This window comes from Ranitomeya variabilis, chromosome 3, assembly GCF_051348905.1.
Source record: "Ranitomeya variabilis isolate aRanVar5 chromosome 3, aRanVar5.hap1, whole genome shotgun sequence".
Lineage (NCBI taxonomy): Eukaryota > Metazoa > Chordata > Amphibia > Anura > Dendrobatidae > Ranitomeya > Ranitomeya variabilis.
In genome coordinates, this window is record NC_135234.1 from 403,035,525 (window position 1) to 403,048,470 (window position 12,946).

General features: G+C 43.7%; 2 protein-coding genes across 4 annotated transcripts in view; one reads left to right on the plus strand and one right to left on the minus strand.

The window, feature by feature from the left end:
• The window catches only part of MED13 (mediator complex subunit 13), a 136,196-nt gene extending 132,486 nt beyond the window's left edge, over positions 1-3,710 (plus strand). For all 3 annotated transcript variants that reach the window (XM_077296211.1, XM_077296213.1, XM_077296214.1), the window contains one exon: positions 1,952-3,710. In XM_077296211.1, the coding sequence (XP_077152326.1) occupies positions 1,952-2,084 (133 nt within the window). In that variant the 3' untranslated portion in view covers positions 2,085-3,710. The remainder of the gene's footprint in view (positions 1-1,951) is intronic.
• Positions 1-12,946, minus strand: part of LOC143816164 (uncharacterized) — a 589,616-nt gene that overhangs the window by 188,272 nt on the left and 388,398 nt on the right. The window lies entirely within an intron of this gene.

A 12,946-nucleotide genomic window follows, 5' to 3' on the forward strand; every position in this document is an offset into this window, starting at 1 on the left:
GCGCAAAATAACTGCCCATGAATTGTGGAAAATTTAAGCGTGAAGCTGCCATTTTTCAGAGCTGCAACTGCAACTGGAGTAACAAAAAGCACATGGTGTTCAATACTCAGGGATATGGCCAAGGTAAGGAAGGCTGAAAACGACCACCTTTGAACAAGAAACACAAGATAAACCGTCAAGACTAGGCCAAGAAATATCTTAAAGGGAACCTGTCACCCTCAAAATTGATGGTGAGCTAAGCCCACCAGCATCAGGGGCTTATCTACAGCATTCTGTAATGCTGTAGATAAGCCCCCGATGTAAAGATGAGAAAAAGAGGTTATATTATACTCTCCCAGGGGCGTTCCCCACTGCGATCCGGTCCGATGGGTGTCGCGGTCCGGCGCCTCCCATCTTCATCAGATGATGTCTTCTTGTCTTCACGCCGCAGCTCCGACGCAGGCGTACTTTGTCTGCCCTGTTGAGGACAGAGCAAAGTACTGCAGTGTGTAGGCGCCGGGCCTCTCTGACCTTTTCCTGCGCACTGCAGTACTTTGCTCCACCCTCAACAGGGCAGACAAAGTACGCCTGCGCCGGAGCTGCGGCGTGAAGACAAGAAGAGGACGTGATAGTAAGATGGGAGGCCCTGGACCGCGACGCCCATCGGACCGCCCGCCCAGGTGAGTATAATCTAACCTTTTTCTCATCTTTCAGGTTACATCGGGGGCTTATCTACAGTATTATAGAATGCTGTAGATAAGCCCCTGATGCCGTGGGCTTAGCTTACCTTCCATTTTGGGGGTGACAGGTTCCCTTTAAGACTGACTTTTCAAAGGTTTTATGGACTGATGAAATTAGTGACTCTTGGTGGGCCAGATGGATCGGCCAAAAGCTGGATCACTAAAGGGCAGAGAGCTCCACTCCAACTCAGACGCCACCAAGGTGGAGGTGGGATACTGGTATAGGCTGGTATCATCAAAGATGAACTTGTGGGACCTTTTCGTGTTGAGGATGGAGTGAAGCTCAACTCCCAGACCTACTGCCAGTTTCTGGAAGACAACTTCTTCAAGCAGTGGTACAGGAAGAAGTTGGTATCGTTCAAGAAAAACGTGATTTTCATGCAGGACTATGCTCCATCACATGCCTCCAACTACTCCACAGCGTGGCTGGCCAGTAAAGGTCTCAAAGAAGAAAAAATAATGACACGGCCCCCTTGTTCACCTGATCTGAACCCCATAGAGAACCTGTGGTCCCTCATAAAATGTGAGATCTACAGGGAGGGAAAACAGTCCACCTCTCGGAACAGTGTCTGGGAGGCTGTGGTGGCTGCTGCATGCAATGTTGATTGTAAACAGATCAAGCAACTAACATAATCTATGGATGGAAGGTTGTTGTGTGTCATCATAAAGAAAGGTGGCTATATTGGTCACTAATTTTTTTGGGTTTTGTTCTTGCATGTCAGAAATGTTTTTCTAAATTTTGTGCAGTTATATTGGTTTACCTGATGAAAATAAACAAGTGAGATGGGAATATATTTGGTTTTTATTAAGTTGCCTAATAATTCTGCACAGTAATAGTCACCTGCACAAACCGATATCCTCCTAATATAGCCAAATCTTAAAAAAAAAAAACACTCCAACTTCCAAAAATACTAAGCTTTGATATTTGAGTCTTTTGGGTTGATTGAGAACATAGTTGATCAATAATAAAAATAATCCTCTAAAATACAACTTGCCTAATAATTCTGCACACAGTGTATTTGGTTCACTTTTTTCTGGTTCTCATCTACTTTTAGGACTTGTGGGAAAATCTGATGTAGTTTTAGATCCAAATCATTCAGAAAATTTAAGTTCTGGAGAGTTACAAATTTTCAAGCACCTCTATGACATTCATAGACATTTTATTACTCATCTAATGTGAACACGTCTCTGACAATATGTTTGATTTTGTCTTTTTGTTTTAAAACTCCTAGGTTTGTTTTGGAACAGTATAACGCCCTTTCTTGGCTAACCTGTGATCCTGCAACTCAAGACAGGCGGTCGTGTCTGCCGGTTCATTTTGTGGTGCTGAACCAGTTGTATAACTTCATCATGAATTTGCTGTGATTTTCACCAGAAAAGCTGTAAGGAACAAGATTTTAATTGCTGTGCAGGATTGGGAAATCCTTTAGCTTTCTCTGAAGCCACTCTGTTCTCGATGAGCAGCATTTTCCCCAAGCTTGCGATGTTTTAAAGAACGGACACTCACTGAACACTGCTCATCATCTCCAGTCTCAGTATTTGCTGTAGGATCTGCTCCACCTTCTGGCACTTAGTGATCGGAGAAAGCTGGGGGGTTGCCCTGCACTAACAACGAGGCGTTTCAGCTTTGACTTTTTAACATCATAAAGATGTTGTGTGGATTCTAAAACCTAATATCAATATACAGAAAATGCCTGCATCTTATTTATTGTAAGTTTTTAATGTGTAAATTGTCTTATATTTCTTAACCTCTTTTATAAACACCTTTTTCCTAGAAGGTTTATACTGCCTTCTTGCTTTAAAGCAATTGGTTTCGAATCTATGTACTCGTCTTAATTAAAAGTTGCAGTAGGTCGCTTTTAGAGTATTATTTTTTGTAAGTGGGAAGGAGACATTAAAAACTTTGTATTGTTGATGTACAGTAGGGTTGGGGGGGTAGGAAGGGTAATGTCCATACCATTGTGTGTGGGGGATTTACAGCTAAGCTGTAGCAGCAGAGTACATGTACAGTAATGATCTACACTGTGTTTATACATTTGAAAAATAAGGTACCGGGTCTTAAAGAGAATTTTTATAATTGCACCTCAGCAAACCTAATGGCAATATATCAGATTATTGTAGGTGATTTACTTGTAGTAACTAATAAAAGTGCACATGTTTTTTTTTTTTTTTTATTTGGTTCAGGGCTTTGACTGCTTTTATTAGAATTGTTGCTACAAACAGCATTACTTTATATTTATAAGAGCTTCTATTCCCCCTCCCAAAATTTTTATTTTTATCTTTCCCTTCCCCCCCATCCCCCATTTGTGATGGCTGGTTAACATTGAATGCAAATGGGTAAAACTGATGACTGTGTCATTTATTATGTTATACCTAGCTTGGCATACACCATGTGGAAATGGGAGCAGTCATCATGGGGTTCTACATGTGGTTATGGTGCAGTGTATATAGACTCTCACACTGGTTGGGTGATAGGATTCCTAAATTTACTTTTATGAAATCTTGAGCTTTTAAAATCTGTATTATCTTGAAAACTTCCTCTATTCACACAGTACCTGGAAATAATTGAATTGTATTCAGAGAAACCTCACTTTTTTAAGTTTGTAAATACAGAGTATTTACCTTTAACGCTCATATAGTTACATGGAGGAAACCAGTATGCATTTTGCGTATGTGTGTGTATATATATACATAGATATATATATATATATATATAAATAAATATAAATAAATATTTAAGAAGAGATGAATTTTGTTTAAGACTTGGTGACAAAAGCTTTCAGACATTCTTTGAAAACCGTGCAATCAAAAAGTATTTTACTTCAGAAATCTATATATTTTTATTTTTGTTTGTTTCCTAAAGGTAATTTGAATGCCTCAGGAAATAAGTTGGCATTTCTCTTACTTGGTTAAGATTTCTGTGGGATAAAGATGTTTTCTGATGTGTTGGAAATTTTCAATCTGTAATTAAATCAGTCATATTTTTATTCACTTTGTATGTCTTGCTTGTTATTATTTACCTGGCCACTATACCTGGACAACTGGAGACGTTAGAGGGGTAAAATGCTCTTGGGGGTATTTTTACAGTAATAGTCCAGTCCAATCTGGCATTATCAGGGCTGTGGAGTCAGTAAGCCAAACCTCAGACTCATCAATTACCATGACGCTGACTCCACCAAAATGGGCTCTGACTCCTCAGCCCTGATTATTATGGCGCTGCATGTTATCCTAGAGGATCTGTACACTTTGTGATTCATTTTCTCTGGCTATATCTAATTATAATGATATTGGTCAGATCCTCTGAGTGTCATAGCCATGAATATTATTGTATTAACATCGGAGTCAGTGGGTGATGTGTGGTCTTAACCTTATGGGAGCGATACTAGGGCTGTTCTTATTGGCTTTCTGGTTTTCATTTCTAATGGAAGCCTAAATGCTACTCCAGATCGGTCACTCGATATATACTAATAGTAGTAATGTTAAGATTACATCAAGCTTCAAAACAGTCTGGATGCATGAATGCCAAGCGTGGTATGATCGCTATTCCCAAGTGAGAGAACTTATTTTACTTGCTTAGCTCCATCATATCCCACAGTGCTTTACAGACCTTACCATCACACTCTAAATTCCTTAACTGTATGTATTTAGAGTTTGGGAGGAAACTGGAGAACCTGAAGGAAATCTACACAAACACCTAGAGAACATACAAACTTGAAGAGGGTCTCCTTGGCAGCATTTGAACCCAGGACTCCAGCGCTGCAAAGCAACTGTGAACTCTCCTGCTCAAGATTCCCAATAAATTGTCATCACAATTACAGAAACTACAGCAACATTTCAATCCCTAGAGCGATCAGAAGTTGAGTAGATGGACAGACGTGCCCTAGACTTTTGTGCCCACCGATTATAGACGCCCTTTGCACAAATACCCCATTCTTATAGCTACATGGTGCTGCGATGCATTGAAAAAGAGAATCCCCTTTATATCAATCGAGGAATGTGTATCAATAAATGTTCTCATTTCCATGAATTAGTGTGTAGGGACATAATCTACCGTACTTTGAATTTTAGGGTCTTACTGCAGTCTGTTGGAACCTCCATCATATCCAGGATCGAGTTCACTACAGATGAATTATTTCTATTGATATGGACCCCAGCTACTTATAATGGGGTCTGTTACATTCCATAAAATTGTCTGCAAAATCTTTGAGGGTCAGAATTAAGGATCTTTGCTTTGTTCATATATTCCTCCAAACGGATCATTTCTGAAAGGTGCAAAGCATATAGTTAAGAATAATCTGGAAGAAATGCACCAAATTCTCCATGTATTATACTGATCCCTTTTTAGCTTAAAAGACTGTTTACACTGCAAGATTATCGTGAAACAGGCATTTCCAAGAGTGCGCATTCACAATAATCTGTGTACATGCAGCTTAAGGTTTGGTGCACACGACTGCATTTTCGATCTGAATGTGATCTGACAAAACATCAGGGCGCACTCAGGCCAATGTTGTTCTATGGGGTCGAGCACAATTGAGGAAGAAATTGAAGCATGTCAGTTTGATCCGATATTTGGATCGCACTTGGCCATGCATGTCAATGAGTGCATAGAAATTATCGGACTGCACTTAGATGACTTCTGCCCACTGACACGGCACAATGGAGAAATTTTGTTCTCCATTTTCAATGTGCTTCGATTCTATCATTGAGCGAATCAGCTCACACTCTGATTAAATTTTGATCAGTGTCAGTTGCATAATTGGTCTGATTATCTCGAATGACAGAATCTACGACCGTCTGCACGAACCCTTATGGTCACAAAGCGCAAGTGGAGCCGGGAGGAAGGGTGGAAAAAACAAACAAAAAAAAAACCTGCCTGCATCATTACAGACCCTTGGGTTAGCTTCCCCATTCACCTTAGACCACAACAATTAAGCGAAATGGGGAACCCACTTTAATACTTGTTCAATATGTAACATGGACATACACCCCTCAACATTATAATTATAACACTAAGAAAAAAATCGTTGAACCAAGAATATGTGCAATGAGAATTTGCTGAAGATTTTTCTGTACTAAAACCAGCATGTTGACAGAAAAACGCTGCATAAATTGTTTTTTTACTTTCATTCAAATGAGTAAAAAACCCACTGAAAGAATTGACATGCTGTATATTTGATACAGCACATTCTCATGCTTCATTAGGGAACACAGGAACTGTTTTATTATGCTGCCACCTGGAGGCTAACTCAAAGAATACGTTTTAGGAAAAGAAAGTCTGCTCCTTCCCACAGCCTACACCTGGCCAGCTGACACCCAGCTGTTTAGCTTAGCACCTTCCTGTCTCACAGCTTCATTGGAAGCCGGTTGTTCCGATATGCTCTTGGAGAGATCGGACCGCCTCTGGGCTACCATAGTTCACTGGCTTCAATCAAGCTAAGCTAGGGCGCCCTGCCAGGGCATGGCTTAATTCCCGTCTGTCAAAAGACTCCTGGGTCATATGACTCTATACAGGTCCTTCTCAAAAAATTAGCATATAGTGTTAAATTTCATTATTTACCATAATGTAATGATTACAATTAAACTTTCATATATTATAGATTCATTATCCACCAACTGAAATTTGTCAGGTCTTTTATTGTTTTAATACTGATGATTTTGGCATACAACTCCTGATAACCCAAAAAACCTGTCTCAATAAATTAGCATATCAAGAAAAGGTTCTCTAAACGACCTATTACCCTAATCTTCTGAATCAACTAATTAACTCTAAACACATGCAAAAGATACCTGAGGCTTTTAAAAACTCCCTGCCTGGTTCATTACTCAAAACCCCCATCATGGGTAAGACTAGCGACCTGACAGATGTCAAGAAGGCCATCATGGACACCCTCAAGCAAGAGGGTAAGACCCAGAAAGAAATTTCTCAACAAATAGGCTGTTCCCAGAGTGCTGTATCAAGGCACCTCAATGGTAAGTCTGTTGGAAGGCAAAAATGTGGCAGAAAACGCTGTACAACGAGAAGAGGTGACCGGACCCTGAGGAAGATTGTGGAGAAGGACCAATTCCAGACCTTGGGGAACCTGAGGAAGCAGTGGACTGAGTCTGGTGTGGAAACATCCAGAGCCACCGTGCACAGGCGTGTGCAGGAAATGGGCTACAGGTGCCGCATTCCCCAGGTAAAGCCACTTTTGAACCATAAACAGCGGCAGAAGCGTCTGACCTGGGCTACAGAGAAGCAGCACTGGACTGTTGCTAAGTGGTCCCAAGTACTTTTTTCTGATGAAAGCAAATTTTGCATGTCATTCGGAAATCAAGGTGCCAGAGTCTGGAGGAAGACTGGGGAGAAGGAAATGCCAAAATGCCTGAAGTCCAGTGTCAAGTACCCACAGTCAGTGATGGTGTGGGGTGCCATGTCAGCTGCTGGTGTTGGTCCACTGTGTTTCATCAAGGGCAGGGTCAATGCAGCTAGCTATCAGGAGATTTTGGAGCACTTCATGCTTCCATCGGCTGAAATGCTTTATGGAGATGAAGATTTCATTTTTCAGCACGACCTGGCACCTGCTCACAGTGCCAAAACCACTGGTAAATGGTTTACTGACCATGGTATTACTGTGCTCAATTGGCCTGCCAACTCTCCTGACCTGAACCCCATAGAGAATCTGTGGGATATTGTGAAGAGAAAGTTGAGAGACGCAAGACCCAACACTCTGGATGAGCTTAAGGCCGCTATTGAAGCATCCTGGGCCTCCATAACATCTCAGCAGTGTCACAGGCTGATTGCCTCCATGCCACGCCGCATTGAAGCAGTCATTTCTGCCAAAGGATTCCCGACCAAGTATTGAGTGCATAACTGAACATTATTATTTGATGGTTTTTTTGTTTGTTATTAAAAAACACTTATTTGATTGGACGGGTGAAATATGCTAATTTATTGAGACAGGTTTTTTGGGTTATCAGGAGTTGTATGCCAAAATCATCAGTATTAAAACAATAAAAGACCTGACAAATTTCAGTTGGTGGATAATGAATCTATAATATATGAAAGTTTAATTGTAATCATTACATTATGGTAAATAATGAAATTTAACACTATATGCTAATTTTTTGAGAAGGACCTGTACTTCTGTTCTATATGGCTGCTACTTGGTCTTCAGCCCACAACTTTGCAGAGCTCCTACTATTGCATCTATGGATGCAAATCTTAGCAAAAGGGTACTACAAACTCCAGTTGCTCAGGTGGTAATCTGATGGACTGCTATTCTTCCTTCTGCAATGCCGGTTCTTAGTTTTCTGAGACCCATGGGCTGCTTTAGGACATCCCATGGTTCATGTGTCCCAGAGTATACAAATACAGGTACCTCTCACAAAATTACAATATCATCAAAGAAGTTAATTTATTCATTGGCTGTAAGCCATAATCATCAACATTAACAGGAATAAACACTTGAAATAGATCACTCTGTTTGTAATGACTATATATTGAGTTTCACTTTTTGTATTGAAGAACTGAAATAAATGAACTTTTTAATGAAAGAGCACCTGTATGCGTTCTCTGACATGCTGCAGCGTTTCAGAGTAAGGCTATGTTCACACTTTGCGGTTTTTGCTGCGGATCCGCTGCGGATTTGACGCTGCGGATCCGCAGCAGTTTTCCATGCAGGGTACAGTACAATGTTACCCTATGGAAAACAAAAACCGCTGTTCCCACTTTGCGGAAAATCCCTTTTAAAACCGCGCGGAATTGCTGCGGAAAAAAAGGAGCATGTCACTTCTTTCTGCGGATTCCGCAGCGGTTTTCAACATGCACCAATAGGAAAGTGCTGTTGAAAACCCGCAGAGGAATCCACAGAAGAAACCGCAGGAAAATCCGCAGTGAAAACCGCAGCGGATTTTCAATGCGGTTTTTCAAAATCCGCTGCGGAAAAATCCGCAGCAAAATCTGCAAAGTGTGAACATGCCCTATGGGTATTTGCACAGGTTGCAGATGTGCTGGGGATCTGCATTTTTTTTCCGGGCAGAAATGCTGCAGATCTGCAAGTGATTTACAGTACAATGTAAATCAGTGGGGAAAAAAATGCTGTGCTTATGGTGCGGAAAAATCTGCACGAAAAACACAGCAGATTCAAAAAAGGACCATGTCAATTCTATTTGCGGATCTGCAGCGTTTCTGCATCCAGTGATTTCAATTGTGTCCAATCCGCCGCAAAACTGCAGGTGTAAAAAAAAAAAAAAGAGATTTTTGTTTACTTACCGTAAAATCTTTTTCTCCGAGCCAATCATTGGGGGACACAGACCGTGGGTGTTATGCTGCTTGCCACTAGGAGGACACTAAGTGATACAAAGAAAGTTAGCTCCTCCCCTGCAGTATACACCCTCCTGCTGGCCCTCAGCTAACCAGTTCGGTGCAAAAAGCAGTAGGAGATCAGTAACAACATATTAGCTTACAGCATGTCATATTATATATGAGAGTATAGCATATCGGATTGTAAAAACAAGCATAAGCCAATACTAGGGTGGGAGCTGTGTCCCCCAATGATTGGCTCGGAGAAAAAGATTTTACGGTAAGTAAACAAAAATCTCCTTTTCTCCTACGCCTCATTGGGGGACACAGACCGTGGGACGTACCAAAGCAGTCCCTGGGTGGGGACAACGTCAGATCAGGCTCTGTGTAACTGCTCCTTACAAGTGCGCCACCGCGGCCTGCAGAGTCCGCCTGCCCAGAGTCACATCTGTGGAAGTCTGGGAATTATAATGCTTCAAGAATGCATGCGGACTGGACGAATCCGCAAACGTGCAGGCGTGTCTTGTTGACGCCTGGTGCCTGGAACCCACGATAGACGGGGAGATAGGCTGTCATCTAACACGGAAGGACTACTGGATGGTGAAAGAATACACCAGGCTAAATGGCCGATGGAGTCGGCCAAACCCTTCCTGTAAAAGTCAGGAAGCCTTCCTCTTACCGGTAGGAAACCCAAGATACAGTGTCCATCCTTCGGAAGGACGCCGTCCTCAAGACATACCTACTCAGGGCACTTGCTCTGTCCGGAATATGGGGACCTCATTCCATTTTGTGGAGTGGTGCCAAAAGAGATGAGGGAGGAACTATGCCCTCATGACAGTAGTAATACAATACCACCTTGGTAACTAGGGACAGGGAAGGCTTGAGGACAACCTTGCCTTGAAGGAAATAAGAGAAAAAAATCTGAAAAGACCCGTTAGCACCGAAGACTCGTCAGGATGAGGATATAGCCGAGAGAAAAGGGGGCAACCTTCCCTAATAGAATAGATCCCAATGATCTAACGGTATGCAATAGGGAAGAATTACATGTGAAAAACATCCTGCGAGGTGGTCCCTACTTGCAGTTTTGTTGCAGAAATACAGAAAGCTACCAGCTCCGCAAGCGAACTGACGTGGTCAGTACGGGGCCCTTTCTGCTTCTGAAAAGCTTTCGGAAGTGGAAACTGGTACCACGGAATAACCGGAGCATGCAGTGCGAAGGCTCCTGGATCTGGAGTCCGAACAACCAACTCCAGTACGCCGGTGATCAGTCAGGACGCCATCCGAGCTACAACTGTAAAGCTCCAGTGAAGGCGGGTCTGATGGAATACTTCCGATGAAGTTCCCACTCACTTGAGGTGAAACCCTGACGGCTATATATGTTCGCAGCCCAGAGTTGTACTTCTGGGATATGAACTGCCAAGATCACCGAGTGATAGATCTCGGCCCATGTGAGGTACTTTGGCCATTGCTTGAACGTGGGTACTCGCTAGATGATTGACGTATGACACAGCCGTGGCCTTGTCCAATTGGATGGGTTGACCCGCCATAAGGAGTGGACCTACTATAGGACTACCCTTGAGATCTCCAGAGCAATGATCGGGAGAAGAGGACTGGCATTGGAAGTTACTAGTAACCATGGAACCGGGAGAAAAAAACTCCGGATGAAGAAGGAGCTCAGAGACTATCGTCTGAAAGGCTGCTTGACTTGCTGAAAACTAACGGAGCAAAGGAAACTGTTTCCATTGTCGTCTCCTTTTTTTTTTTTTTTGGAACCCTCCCAGCAAATCGAAAGAAATGAGGGGATGAGTGAGCAAGAGCGCGAGCTCCCTGTTGAAAAACCATGACCTTGTCTGGAGGGAGATTTACCACCCTTCTGGAAGAATACTGGATCATCCTCAAAAAGGATATCTGCTGGGCTGGAAATGAGGAGTTGTCTAAGTCTAGCCACCAGCCCAGGTGAGAAGGTATCGCAAGAGATATAGACGACTTAGCGTAGTCCTGCAAGGGTGGGTACACAGTCGGTCAAACAGGATAGGACGACCACGCCTCTAGGTGCAAGATGACAGCCACCATGACCCTTGCGAACACCCTGGATGCGGTAGCAAGGCCGAAGAACAAGGTCGTGACTTAAATGCTATTCACGAATGGAAAAGCAAAGGAATTTTTGAAGAGGTTAGGCATCCCGAATGTCGATGGATGCCCGAAACTGCACCTTTTTCGTTGAAGTAATCGGATGAGACTCCATTCGAAGAAGAAGAAGAACCTTGTGAAAAGATTGTTAGAAGTTTGAGGTCCGGAATCGGTCCTACTTATCGTTCCACCTTTTAGTAACCAAGATCCCTTAGATCTAGACTGTCCTGGACAACCCTTTCACTGTTGGTCGGGGCTGCGGAAACGTACGATTGTTCGTTAGTCTCCCGCTCAAGAATATGATTGACCAGCTGAACTGTCTTCAGGAAAGGGATACTGGTGTGAATCAAAGTAGTTAAGGGCTCTAAGCAGGAGACCGTTGCTCTAGCATCCATGCGGCGGATAGGGAGGTTAAAGGGCTGGACCCGTAGCTGCCAAACGGAACAAACCAGATGTGCTATTTGACAGATCGTGGCATCTTTAATTGAGGACATATCGGGCAGGGATACTGGTAGGTAACCCACAGGAGATTGTACCCGGTTAATCTGCCGAGTGGCAGAATGCGCCGCTGCTTCCAGCAGGTCATTGCAGAGTTAAAAATTAGGAGCCTCGATCCACCATCCTCTTAACAAGGAAGTGGAGAGGGAAATTCGCCTACTTGCATCTTCTGTTAAATAGTGGTGATGCAGAGGGGGGTGCTCAGACGCCCGAAAAAAAGGATGCCTCTGTACATCCACAGAGTGCAGGTCTCCGGGTGGACAGGACAGGCTGTCTGGCGTTAGGCCTGGACCTTCGAGTGCCCGTCTGTTGAAGGTGTGGGGAGACCGGCGCCCTTTAAAGTGCCTGTCGCCCTTAAAAATCAGACCAGGCATAGCGTCCCGCGTAGAGGCTTCTGTCCAGTGAATCGCATATCCGGACTGGATGGCAAAAGCTCTACGAGGGAGTTTAGGCTGAGGGAACTAGTTACACTGGGATAAACTGGGATCGGCGGCAGAGGGCTCCTCATTTATGACCAGTTTCGGATTGGTCATGGTGCCCTCAAGACCAGGGAATACTGGTCGTGTGCCGTTAAGACCAGGGAAAACTGGTTGTGTGCCTTTAAGACCAGGGAATACTGGTCGTGTGCCTTTAAGACCAGGGAATACTGGTCGTGTGCCTTTAAGACCAGGGAATACTGGTTGTGTGCCTTTAAGACCAGGGAATACTGGTCGTGTGGCTTTAAGACCAGAGAATGCTGGTCGTGTGCCTTTAAGACCAGGGAATACTGGTCGTGTGCCTTTAAGACCAGGGAATACTGGTTGTGTGCCTTTAAGACCAGGGAATACTGGTCGTGTGGCTTTAAGACCAGAGAATACTGGTCGTGTGCCTTTAAGACCAGGAAATACTGGTCGTGCGCCATTAAGACCAGGGAATACTGGTCGCGTGCCTTTAAGACCAGGGAAAACTGGACGTGTGCCTTTAAAACCCGGGAATTCTGGTCACGCGCCCTTAAGACCAGGGAATACTGGTCACGCGCCTTTAAGACCAGGGAATACTGGTCACGCGCCTTTAAGACCAGGGAATACTGGTCACGTGCCTTTAAGACCAGGGAATACTGGTCACGTGCATTTAAGACCAGAGAATACTGGTCGTGTGACTTTAAGACCGGGAATACTGGTCATGCGGGTTCAGGTAAAATCTCGCAGCGAGCGAGAAGCGCCAATTTAGGGGGCGGAGCTACAGGCACGACGTGGGCGGAGCCTCAAAACTTCCATGATAGGCCCCAGCCGGGGCGTAAATTTCTGCAGCCGGCGTCAGCGTAAGAGTTAGGGGTGGT